At 43.7% G+C, this 12,408-nt stretch overlaps 1 protein-coding gene across 3 annotated transcripts in view; it reads left to right on the forward strand.

Annotated features, from left to right (window-relative positions):
• LOC117958236 (myosin-9-like) overlaps positions 1 to 11,378 on the forward strand; it is a 52,284-nt gene extending 40,906 nt beyond the window's left edge. For all 3 annotated transcript variants that reach the window (XM_034894521.1, XM_034894524.1, XM_034894522.1), the window contains 13 exons: positions 86 to 190; positions 1,595 to 1,747; positions 2,144 to 2,392; positions 2,997 to 3,209; positions 3,546 to 3,758; positions 4,529 to 4,690; positions 5,598 to 5,726; positions 5,824 to 5,912; positions 6,354 to 6,477; positions 7,159 to 7,367; positions 8,589 to 8,697; positions 9,585 to 9,757; positions 10,483 to 11,378. In XM_034894521.1, the coding sequence (XP_034750412.1) occupies positions 86 to 190; positions 1,595 to 1,747; positions 2,144 to 2,392; positions 2,997 to 3,209; positions 3,546 to 3,758; positions 4,529 to 4,690; positions 5,598 to 5,726; positions 5,824 to 5,912; positions 6,354 to 6,477; positions 7,159 to 7,367; positions 8,589 to 8,697; positions 9,585 to 9,757; positions 10,483 to 10,591 (2,037 nt within the window). In that variant the 3' untranslated portion in view covers positions 10,592 to 11,378. The remainder of the gene's footprint in view (positions 1 to 85; positions 191 to 1,594; positions 1,748 to 2,143; positions 2,393 to 2,996; positions 3,210 to 3,545; positions 3,759 to 4,528; positions 4,691 to 5,597; positions 5,727 to 5,823; positions 5,913 to 6,353; positions 6,478 to 7,158; positions 7,368 to 8,588; positions 8,698 to 9,584; positions 9,758 to 10,482) is intronic.
• The last annotated feature ends 1,030 nt before the right edge of the window (positions 11,379 to 12,408 follow it).

The raw sequence follows: 12,408 nt of genomic DNA on the forward strand, positions 1-12,408 counted from the left end.
TTTATAAACTGACTGTTCATGCAATGAATACTCTGGGCATGCATATTGAACTGTAAGTAGATGACGTGTTGTCTTTTGTCCTTAGGCGGAGCTGGATAACGTCACCGGTCTGCTGAATGACGTGGAGAGCAAGTCCATCAAGGCAACAAAAGACTGCTCTGCTGTGGAGTCTTCGCTGCGGGATGTTCAGGTACACAGACATACATGCTGTTCATCCCCTCCCGTATGTTAAAGGGATAAAAACTCCCATGGTCTAAGGTTTCTATCACAGCCGGTCCTTTCAAACCGAATCCTGGAGCGCATCGTCGCTGACTTGGGACGGTGCAAGAACGCTATTAGACCCAAATACAGGAAGGGAACCTGCTGTCTTGAATACAATTTAAGGGAGGAAAACTTTCAAATCCATAACCTCATCTATCCTGTAATGGCACTTGAGACATAGCATAATTTATTTTAAAAAAAAAGGGCTGTGGCCTAAATGATAAAAGTTCGATGAAGTCCCTAAAGTCAGTTGTCTGGTCTAATCTGTTTTAAGGCCTTTTTGTGTTTTATAATGAAAAAGGAGAGGGATTAATTCACTTTTTATTGCATGATTCAAATTGTGCTCTGAATATGATCTGTGCCAGTTCTTTAACGCTCTCATCAAGGGCCAAACGTGTTATTAGGGACGTCATGTTATTAGGGACGTCTTGTTATTAGGGACGTCTTGTTATTAGGGACGTCATGTTATTAGGGACGTCTTGTTATTAGGGACGTCTTGTTATTAGGGACGTCTTGTTATTAGGGACGTCTTGTTATTAGGGACGTCTTGTTATTAGGGACGTCATGTTATTTGGGATGTAACGTAAACCACAATAAAAAATGTGGATAACAATCACCGTTTTTGGTTAAAATATCATTATCACGCTGGATTACCGTGGTGTGGACACAAAGGGTTTAATCCTTCCCAGCTTCTCCTGAGTCTCCTGAAGTTGAAAACTTAGGCGCACTGCGTAGCCTAGGAGAGGACAGCGCTCAGGACATTTATCAGCCCTCTAGGAGGACTAGGTCTTTAGCATGGGCACAGGGGCGCCGTATAGGGGGAAACGTTAGGACAATTTCAAGGGCCCGAGACTGACAGGGGCGCCAAAAAATAGGTAAAAACTAATATAAAGTTATTAAACTAACCCAATTAGATTATTTTTGTTGTCATGGGGCCCAATATTCCTGGCGGGGCCCTTGCATGGGCATATTTTGGTTATTATAAGAATGCCGAAGGACAGTTGATTGAACATCGTTATCCTGTCTGCAGAACGTGCAGGAAAGAAGTTGTTGCTAAAGGCATTGAACACACTTATAAAAATACAGAGAGTATAATAATTTTGGTCACTATAACGGTGAGGTTACATTTTCATATTGTTCCATCCCTAGTTTTGTTTGTTTAATTGGCTGTAAACTTTTCATTTGTAAATGATGACTTTAATCAAACATTTCTTACAGAATGTCAGGTGACTGATGAGGAAAATTGCTGAGATTTCCAAACTCTTTTGGTAAATAGTTATCAAATTGTCTGCTTCTTATAATTCACTTTTCCATGGCTATGTTTTCACAACAGGAGTTGCTCCAGGAAGAGACACGGCAGAAACTGGCCAACAGCACACGTCTGCGTCAGCTGGAGGACGAACAGCACAACCTGAGGGAACAGCTGGAGGAGGAGGAAGAGGCAAAGAGAAATGTGGAGAAGCAGCTGCAAACTGTTCAGGCTCAGGTACGGAAACACACACACACACACACACACACACATATCAACACGTCCCTCACACTGTCTGCTAATAACCTGAGACGTTTAGACCAGCAGCTTAGAAACTCGATTCAGCTACAGCATTACTTGTCTAGGGGGGGCAGTAAAAAGTCAAATGTGTTCATTTTAATTTTGCTTTTTTGTGCGTTACTTTGGGAACTTGTAACTTCCGATGTTAATGCTCAATAAACAAAGAATTAACTACCAGGGATCGGCTTAAGCTCAGAGGATAAAGTCAGGAAAAAATGTTAAGGAATAGCTGCTTGGCATTGAAATCTGTATTTGGCTTTCCAGATGTAAATATTCCTTTTCACCACATGCTCCCTGAAGCCCCTTTTTGACACCACATCTCTCCTTTTATAGCTTCTTGAAATGAAGAAGAAGGTGGAGCAGGACTCCGGCTGCCTGGAGGCTGCTGAGGAGGGGAAGAAGAGGCTTCAGCGGGACATGGAGGCATTGAGCCTGCGTCTGGAGGAGAAGTGTTCTGCCTACGAGAAGTTGGACAAAACCAAGACTCGTGTCCAGCAGGAGTTGGACGACCTGCTGGTAGACCAGGACCACCTCCGACAGATCGTCTCCAACCTGGAGAAGAAGCAGAAGAAGTTTGACCAGGTGTGTGACTGTGTGTGTGTGTGTGTGTGTGTGACTGTGTGTGTGAGAGCGCAAGTCTGTGACTGTGTGTGTGTGTGTGTGTGTGTGTGTGTGTGTGAGAGCGCAAGTCTGTGACTGTGTGTGTGTGAGCACAAGTCTGTGACTGTTTGTGTGTGTGTGTGAGAGCGCAAGTCTGTGACTGTGTGTGTGTGTGAGAGCACGTGTGTGTGTGTGTGTGTGTGTGTGTGTGTGTGTGTGTGTGTGTGTGTGTGTGTGTGTGTGTGTGTGTGTGTGTGTGTGTGTGTGTGTGTGTGTGTCTCTTCTTTAATCTTCATAGTAGGGCTGCTCAATTATAGAAAAATTTCTAATCACGATTATATAGATCAATACTGAAACAATTACTAACTGACTTTGGAAAGATGTTTCATCATACTTAATTTTTTGTCATTCAGAACACATGATAAGAAAGGTGTACCTGCAAAACATAACGTGCAAATTTGCTTAAGTGATTATTAGGAGACATTTATTTTATTTTATTTTTATAACTATCACTTGCACAGCCTTACTTTCTAGACTTGAGATCTTTAGAACGAAGAGCTGACCCTGTCTTCCCGGCCTTGTCTAGATGCTGGCGGAGGAGAAGACCATATCCGCCCGCTATGCAGAGGAGCGGGACCGGGCCGAAGCAGAGGCCCGTGAGAAGGACACCCGGGCTCTGGCTTTGACCCGGGAGCTGGACTCTCTGATGGACACCAAGGAGGAACTGGACCGCAACAACAAACTCCTGCGGGCTGAAATGGAGGACCTGGTATCCTCTAAGGACGACGTCGGCAAGAGTGTAAGTCTAACAAAACGTGTGTTTCAGAGGTGTGTTTGGGTCGTCTGATCATACTAAGGGGGGGGACATTTTATAAAATCCAATGTATGGTTAAAGAAATTCAATTTTTCACCTATTTTCTGTATATACGATATGTGTATTATTCAACTGTAGTTTTTGTTAAAGGAGGAAAAAAATCACAATATTCAATTCTATCAAATCGCAATAATTCTAGACTTTAGGAAATCTAATTTCGCACCCATGTATTGTGAAAGAAACGGGAACATAGCACTGCACCCGCCGACCCTGGTTCACACCACTGGTCTCATCCCAAATCTGTCTCCCCCGGTCTCACAGGTCCACGAGCTGGAGAAGTCCAAGCGTGCGATGGAGCAGCAGCTGGAGGAGATGAAGACTCAGCTGGAGGAGCTGGAGGACGAGCTGCAGGCCACCGAGGACGCCAAGCTGCGTCTGGAGGTCAACATGCAGGCCATGAAGGCCCAGTACGAGAGGGACCTGGCGGGACGCGACGAGATGGGCGAGGAGAAGAAGAGGTCCCTGGTCAAACAGGTCCGTACAGGCTGGAGAACGAGGCAAATCTTACATTTCTGCTGTCTTTGGGCAGCTGGCTCTACACTGCTAGACAATCTGTATATAGAGAAGTGTTTGGTTACAGAGAAACAGAGCGAACATCTTAGATTACTGAGGATATGTTCATATAAAAGGCTGTCTGTCAAAACAGAAAGCCTTTTTCTAGACTTAACATTTTCTGTATTAGTCCTTTTTTCGATGACTCCTGCAAGGAAATTGAAATCCTACTAAGGGTTCGGGGAACAGCCAGTCAAACGTTTTAACTGGCTGTCCTCCGACGCCATGTTTTGATGTTGTTCTGGAAACGACAGGCCTGTGAACGTAACCTAACACTCAAATGGTTTTGTCCACTAATCAGTGGATTTAGGCTACATTTACATTGCTACGTTCTGTTTTTTAAGTAGAGTTTTGAGCCAAAAGCAATCTTTTGATTAAAATCTTACTCGACTAAGACCAAAACAACCGATTAGTTGACTAATCGACTATTTGGGGCAGTTTTAAAAACAAACACTTTCTACTCGATCCGTATGCTTTCAGTTTTGTACAAAAGTCAGAGCTTTGTTATTTTCCACCTTGACAATCATTTGAATATGAGCATGCAACATGCAAAGGTTCAATATCCTAAGATTTCAATGTGATTCTATTGCCGCGGTCGGGCTGAAACACTGCTCGGGGTGTAAAGCATGTGGGTGCAGTTTCTTGTTGCTGGGTTACGGGGGCGTGGCTGAACTACAGCGTGCATCCATCAGGTGCGGGAGATGGAGATGGAGCTGGAGGACGAGAGGAAGCAGCGCTCTGCAGCCGTCGCCGGGCGCAAGAAGCTGGAGCTGGACCTGAAGGAGCTGGAGGCGGGCATCGACATGGCCAACAAGAACCGCGACGAGGCCCTGAAGCAGCTCAAGAAACTCCAGGTGAGTCCTCGTCCACATGTCTTCAATGCAACGTCTGAAGGGTTTAAATACCAGCCGTGTGGACTTCTCCCTGTAGTACAGTTACTTTACGCTTGTGTTGTCCTTGGGTCAAACTTGACCCATTTAAAAAAAGAAAAGTGGGTTTCTTTCAATCAAATTTTCAGAAAAATAAAGTGGATTGTTCCACACAACGCTCTTCACAAGTAAAATAAATGATCAGCCTTCTGCTTTCTTGAACTTTTGATGTTGTATACAACTTTATAGCATTAAAAAAATATTTATTATGAAAGAACATTGAAAAATGTCTGCAAAAGCTTCAAAATCGTGAGTGAAAAAGCCCATAAAAACATCAAAAGGCGTAGGAAAAAAATGGACAGAAATATTGGAAAAAATTGACTAAATCCTTAAATAAAAAAACCTTAAAAGTTACATTTTGACCCAGAAAAACAATAAGTTGCACAGTCGACGACAACACAAGGGTAACGTAGTGTATGTTAAGCTACTTAACTTGAGACTATTCTCTTCATGGGACATTCTACTTCTACATTTACAACACATCAGAGAGAAATGTTGTATTTTTTTACTTCACATTCTTCTGACAGCTATAGTTACTTTACACATTAAGATTCTTGCACACAAAACACATGTATTTCATAAAATCTGATGTTTTATTATAAATGAAACTAGCCAACAATGTAACGTCCTAAAAGTCCAGCTGAGACTGTTTGGGTCCTTTTTACTCTTTCTAAAATGGGAGGATTGTCCTGCATTGATTACTTTTCAATGCAGGACTTTAACTTGTATGTTAACAGTGTGATATTAGTACTTTTACTAAGTGAAGGATCTGAATACTTGTTCCCCCACTGCGTCTGACTCAGTGTGACTGGTTTCTTCTTGACCCCCGCAGGCCCAGATGAAGGATCTTATCCGGGAGCTGGATGACACCCGCATGTCCCGAGAGGAGATCCTGGCTCAGAGCAAGGAGACGGAGAAGAAGCTGAAGGGAATGGAGGCCGACATGCTCCAGATGCAGGAGGTCCGCACGCACGCCTTGCTGCGCTATTTCCCCCCCCCCACCCCCCCCCTGTGGCTTACTGAAACTGATTTCTCCTCTCTCATTGGTCCCTGTGCAGGAGCTGGCGGCAGCAGAGCGCGTGAAGAGACAGGCCCAGCAGGAGAGAGACGAGCTGCAGGACGAGATTAACGGTCAGGCCAGCAAGAAGTAAGACATCTGTCCAACTCAAGGAAAATGTGCATCACCCGTTGTTGACCGCTTTTGTATCTTGTGACCTTTTTTTAAATTTAATTTCCTTTGCACTACCAACAGTGGCGTGCCACAAAGGTATATTAGTTCAAATGCAGAAAACATTTTTTTAATTTAATCAAGCTTTTATGTAGGTTTGGAGCCCTATTTTAATAATCTATGCACACAACGTGAAGCGCATCTTGTGCGTGTGCGTGTGCGTGTGCGTGTGCGTGTGCGTGTGTGTGTGTGTGTGTGTGCCTAGGCGTAAACTCCACAAGGTGAAGCAGGTGTTAAAATAACAAAAATGCTGCGTTTTCTGACTTTAGAACATGTTTTTGTTGGTCACTGATCACTTCCCGCTGCCTCAAGATAAATAAAACCGACTTAAGGTGACCTTGTGTTCCATCGCTCCCTCAGCGCTCTGGTGGCGGAGGAGAAGAGACGTCTGGAGGCCCGCATCGCTCAGCTGGAGGAGGAGCTGGAGGAGGAGCAGTGCAACACGGAGCTGACCAACGACCGGCTGAAGAAAGCAATGCTGCAGGTCTGTGGACACGAGCATACACCCGCCCCGTCATAGATAGATAGATAGATAGATAGATAGATAGATAGATAGATAGAAAGAAAAGAAGCATTGATTCATTGCCATGTGTGGCGGGGCTGCAGGATTATGGAAGAAAAAAAACTATCGATAATTTTGTTGAATATTGAAATCACAACTTTTTTTTTTTGTGATCAAATGTTTTTAAAGATTACAAACCGTGAACAAATCAACAATGAAAACTCCTTGAACTGGGCGCCTGGGTAGATACCTGGTACCTGGTAGAGCAGAGGCTCAGTCCTCGACGCAGCAGCTCAGGGTTTGAGTCCAACCTCTGGCCATATGCTGCATGTTCCCTCCCAGCTGTACTGTCTAATAACGGCTAAAACGCCCAAGAAAATCTCTAAAGAACTCTCTAAAATCTCTCTAAGTCTCTAAATCTTAAAAAATGAAAAACATTTAGAATTTTTCATTCAGAACACAAGGCAAAATAAGAGTTTACTTGTAAAATATAATGTACAACATACATTTTTTTTTTCCAGTTAACATTTAGATTAATCACACAGCCCTAGTTTAAGTAATTAATGGTTGGATTTCAAGTCCTTAAATGTTGATTCATCATATCGATCCATCCCCAGTCGTAGTGGAGCGTTCCTGTCCAACTTAGTTTTTTCTGTTCTTCAGACCGACCAGATGAACGTGGAGCTGACAGCGGAGCGCAGCACCTGCCAGCGCGTGGAAGGAGCTCGCTGCCAGCTGGAGCGTCAGAACAAGGAGCTGAAGCTGAAGCTGCAGGAGCTCGAGGGGACCGTCAAGTCCAAGTACAAGGCCAACATGGCCGCCCTGGAGGCCAAGATCGCTCAGCTGGAGGAACAGCTGGACATGGAGACCAGGTGAAAGCCCCAGCCATCGCAATTAAAAGGCACACACACACACACACACACACACTTACGTTCTGGGATTCAGACCTCGGGTCTTCTGTAGTTTGGGCAGTCAGGAACAAAGGTTCTTGAATAGAAATGGATAAAAAAAAGGTTTTAAATGATAAAGTTGACATCTACATTTAATAGGATGTATCCTAATAAAATAATCGGCTTATCTTTGTTCCTTTTTTTGGTGGGAAATATACAGACAGATAAAAACAGATTGGGTTTTTGATTGGCTGACAGGTATATAATTCAGTTAGACACCAAAAGAAGGAGCATCTAACAGTCAGTGCTCCTGTTTGTATTTATTCATCTACAAGAAACGGGGACAAATGAACGAGATAAAAACGAGTTGACGCAATGAACGCACAAATCTAGGCCTCGGGTCGCTCCGTAGTTTGGGACATCCAGAAGCGATGCAGCAGAAATGGATAAAGAAAAAGGTCTTTTGAAAGGCGGGTTCAGTTTCAAAGCTCTTCCAGATGCTTCTCTCCACAAGACTCACGTTATTTGCGTGTACTGCCACCGTGTACTGAGTAACCGCCGGAGTACATCCAGTCGCAAACACCGCTTGTGCATTAAAATCTTGAAAAATATCCCTATTTAGAACGATACAAAAGTGTGCCATTAACTTGCGATTAAAGGTGCCGAAGGTAGGATTGTGAAGATCTCGGTACCCCCTCCCCTCCTTCCCTTTCTGCTAGGCCCCTCCCCCCCACGTGGGAGAAGGAATGCATGAGCAATGATTGACAGGCAGTTAACCCCCCCCCCCCACACACACACACATTATGCAGGTAATTTATAAATTCAGTTTCATTAAATATGACAAAGTTAGTTTTATAAGTCTTACCTACGGCACCTTAAACAAAACATAAGAGCAATATAGGATGCACTGTAACGATACAACTCCCCTTACGATCTAATCAAATAATTGTGACGAGCTACAATAGGAACGTGCAGCGTCCACGTCTCGACACAACCGCACGGTCTCTGGATCTTTTGAGTACTCTTGATTCCTAGAATACAGTCTAGTAATAACACTTGAAGGATGGAGCATTTTGATATTGCAGTATTGCTACTTTTCCACAAGCAGAGGATCCAAATGGTTCCTCGGCCACCAGGTTCAACGAGCCTTCAGTACGCGACTTGGTGTGTGTGTTTTGGTCTGATGTTGTTGTTCTGACTCAGGGAGAGGCAGGGCGCCACCAAGCTCGTGAGACGCACCGAGAAGAAGCTGAAGGAAGTCATCCTGCAGGTGGACGACGAGAGACGCAACACGGAGCAGTATAAGGACCAGGTCAGAGGGGTTCCCATCTTTTCACTCTATCTCTCTCTGACTGGGATGTTGTGCAAAATCCGGGTGTCATTTTTGACAAATCTGTGTTTTAACCGTCATGTGAAATCTGTGGTTTGTTCCTGTTTTTTCCATCTCGGGAACATCGCTACGATCAGATCTGTGGTCTCTAAAAACGTGACGGAGATGCTTGTTCATGCTTCTATTTCTTCACGTTTGGATTATTGCAACGTACTGTACACTTGTTTAAACAAATCATCCATGGACAAACTGCAAGTTGTACAGAATGCAGCAGCAAGACTTTAGTCTGAGACCAGCAGGAGACCCACATTACTCCGGTGCTTAAGGCTCTCCATTGGCTACCAGGAGGTTTTAGAGTGAATTTTAAAGTTTTAATCTCTACTTATAGAGCCTTGCATGGTCAAGCTCCTGCTTACATCCAGGATCTGGTGCACGCCCACAGTCCTGGTCTCTCTCTGAGGTCTTCAGACCAAGACCTTCTAACTCAGAACCCCAGAACAGGTCCCCAGAACAGGTTTTAAAACCAGAGGTGATCGAGCCTTTTCTGTGGCGGCTCCAAGGCTCTGGAGCTCTCTCCCTTTAGCTTTGAGAGCCTTGGATTCTGTGGAAAACCTTTAAAAAAACACCTCAAGACACGTCTCTTTAGACGAGCTGTTAACTAGCAATATGACTTAGTATTTTATGTGTTGCTGTTTTGTTTTATTTTTTTTACTGTAAAGCACTTTGTGACCCTTCTTGTCTGTGAAAGGTGCGTTATAAATAAAGTTTACTTACCTACCTTTTCTTCTTAACTTTTAAATGAATCCCCGTTGCAGGAGAGTTCTTTGTTCTGCACGTCTGACTTGTTATCTTTGTGTGTGTAACGTTAGGTGGACAAGGCCAACTCTCGCATGAAGCAGCTGAAGCGGCAGCTGGAGGAGGCGGAGGAAGAGGCCCAGAGAGCCAACGCCAACCGAAGGAAACTGCAGAGGGAGCTGGAGGACGCCACCGAGTCGGCAGACGCCATGAACCGGGAGGTCTCCACCCTCAAGAGCAAGCTCAGGTAAAAGGGAAAGGGGACTGCGGAGTCTAGGGCTGGCGCCACGTTGCATGATTTTGTCGACATATCGATTTGGTTGATTATATCGACAGTCTCTCTTTTTTTCTCTATTTTAATTCCGAAGGCCAAGGGACCTTTATCAGAATGCATAGTAATCCTGATCCATGTCATAACTGGTCTTTAATAATAAAAACCTGTCTGCCTCTATGGGAATTTAACATTTATTTAAATAAATAAATTATTCATTCAGAGTAATATTTTTTTTTTTTTTATTAAGACATGACAAGATCAATTTCCAAAAGATTTTTTAAATTCTTTTCAGCATGGGTGTGTAAACCAATGCAAGTCACCGTATTAGCCGACTAACGGACTAAGGGGGGGGGGCATCCTTTCATTGTTATCTGGTATTCTACATAGAGTTGTAGCAGATCTGTTGACATACAGGAAATCTATTTAAAATACGTACGTATATGTATAATAATTGAGACTGTCTCACCTGAGACTGAAAATAAACCAAACTGCAGCATGGTTCCCTTTTTAAATAACAATCCCATTATTTCAAGCATTACAATCCAATAGATTTTGAACGCAGTCAACGGGATTCTTCTATTACGCTTTCCATTAACTCTTCAAATGTGTAAAACAAAACCTGAGGTGTTGTGTAACTTTTGTGATTTAAATGCTTCTTTCTCTCTGTTTTTGTTGTTGTTGTTGTTGTTGTTTTTTAGGCGTAACGACCTCCCGTTCACCGTGCGCCGCACCGTTCCCCGCACCGGCATCGAGAGCGACGAGGAGAGCGAGGCCAAGAGCGAGGCCCCCGAGCCCAAGCCGGAGTGAAAGCCGAGCCACTCGACTCCTTAGAACTGCATCATAAATAGGCCGACACAAACACACACACACACACACTCACGTCACTGTACCTACTGAACGGAGAAGAACACAAAAATAGGAGAGTTGATTGAAACTAGAGACACAAATCCGATTACAGAGTTCAGTCCTGTGATAGTCTGATCTCTTTAACATTGACAATCTATGCAGTCTTCACACACACACACACACACACACACACACACACACACACACACACACACACACACACACACACAAGCCAGTAAACTCGGGACAATCACCATGCTGACAAACACACACAGTTTGTTTTTTTGGGCCAAATTTTTTTGTTTGCTTCATTTTTTTCGTTCTCTGGGATTAAAAAAAACAACAAAACAAGATAAAATGCTATTTTTGTAAGGAACTGTTCAAATTAATGATAGTCCTGATTTAGGATCTATTTTTCTAATTGAAGAAGGAGGAGAAAGTAAAGAAGTATACATGAATGAAGACAGATTACTGGAAGGGGACCAAAGTAATATCTCAATCTATGGAATTGTATTTTATGCAGAAGTTTTTATAACGGTTCAGAATCGAAGGGCTTTGTGTTTGTTACGCTCGCTTCAGTTTATAATGAGGCTTTATAAGCGGAAATGTACTCTTTATCAATTTAGCTGCAGTTAGTACTCGAGACTAGGGCTTTAAAATGGAACTATAAGAAATTGGACGCAGATTTCGAAGCGACACAATGGGAGACTTCTCGTTGGCGCGTACTGAGCGCGTTTGATTCTGAGATAAAGAAACGCGTCGGCCTCGACTTAAACCACTGCATTCGTGTGTTTCGTTGAAACATTGACGGAGAAGCTTGGAAGTCTTGCATGTGCTCGTATAGTTTGGTGAGTGCACGACTGCCGACGCGAACGGAGGCGGCCTTAAATGCAGCTGAACTCTACTGGGCAGGGTTGTGCATTGATTATCGACATTTATCCCTTTTCAGTGTTTTTGTTTATGTTCAAGTGTAAACGGGGTGGCGGGGTAGTCTTTATTACTCACTGCACACACTGTATTCTCAGAGCACGGCGCTGTTGGTCGGGGGGGGGGGGTTGGGACTTGGGGGGTACCTGGGGTTGTTTTGATTCAGGAGCTAGGGACGTACCTCATCCCTTAACTCAACATGTGACCACACGTATCAGATGATGAACGGTTCTTTGGAGATACACACTCTGTGTCGGGATGCTGGAAAACCGCTCGGGGGGGGGGGGGGGGGGGGGGGGGGGGGGGGGGGGGGGGGGGGGGGGGGGGGGCTGCTTACGGCTCACACTGCTGGGAAGTGAGAGGAATATGTTAAGAATAACAGCTCACAGATATAAAGAATTGCTGTCTCGCACTTAAAAAGCCAAGAAATCCAAGAAAATTAAGAAGAAAAACTGCATCTCCTCTATTCTGTTGTAATGTCTCTGTCTGCACATCTGGAATCATGTTGTGAAATGTTGGTGTCGTTGAATTAAAGAGGCTTTAATCTGCTCCACGGCGTCCACCTGTGTCTTTACCACGGTTTTATTAGGTATTATTTAATTTATTAAGCACCTTCATTACACGTCAACTCAAGTTTTTGTTTTTTTTTTCAAGTCTGTAAAAACGTAGCTAAAAACTGGTACAAATGCTTAAAAAAACTGACAAATATAAATGAGTCAAATAGCATTAATATAAATATTCTCTTAAATTTAATAAAGACAAAAAGCAATCTTGAGTTGCTATACAAATTTTCACACACACTAACTCTTACTCAGTCACTCACACACACACACACACACACACACACACAC

The sequence above is a fragment of the Etheostoma cragini genome, chromosome 15 (assembly GCF_013103735.1).
Source record: "Etheostoma cragini isolate CJK2018 chromosome 15, CSU_Ecrag_1.0, whole genome shotgun sequence".
Taxonomy (NCBI): domain Eukaryota; kingdom Metazoa; phylum Chordata; class Actinopteri; order Perciformes; family Percidae; genus Etheostoma; species Etheostoma cragini.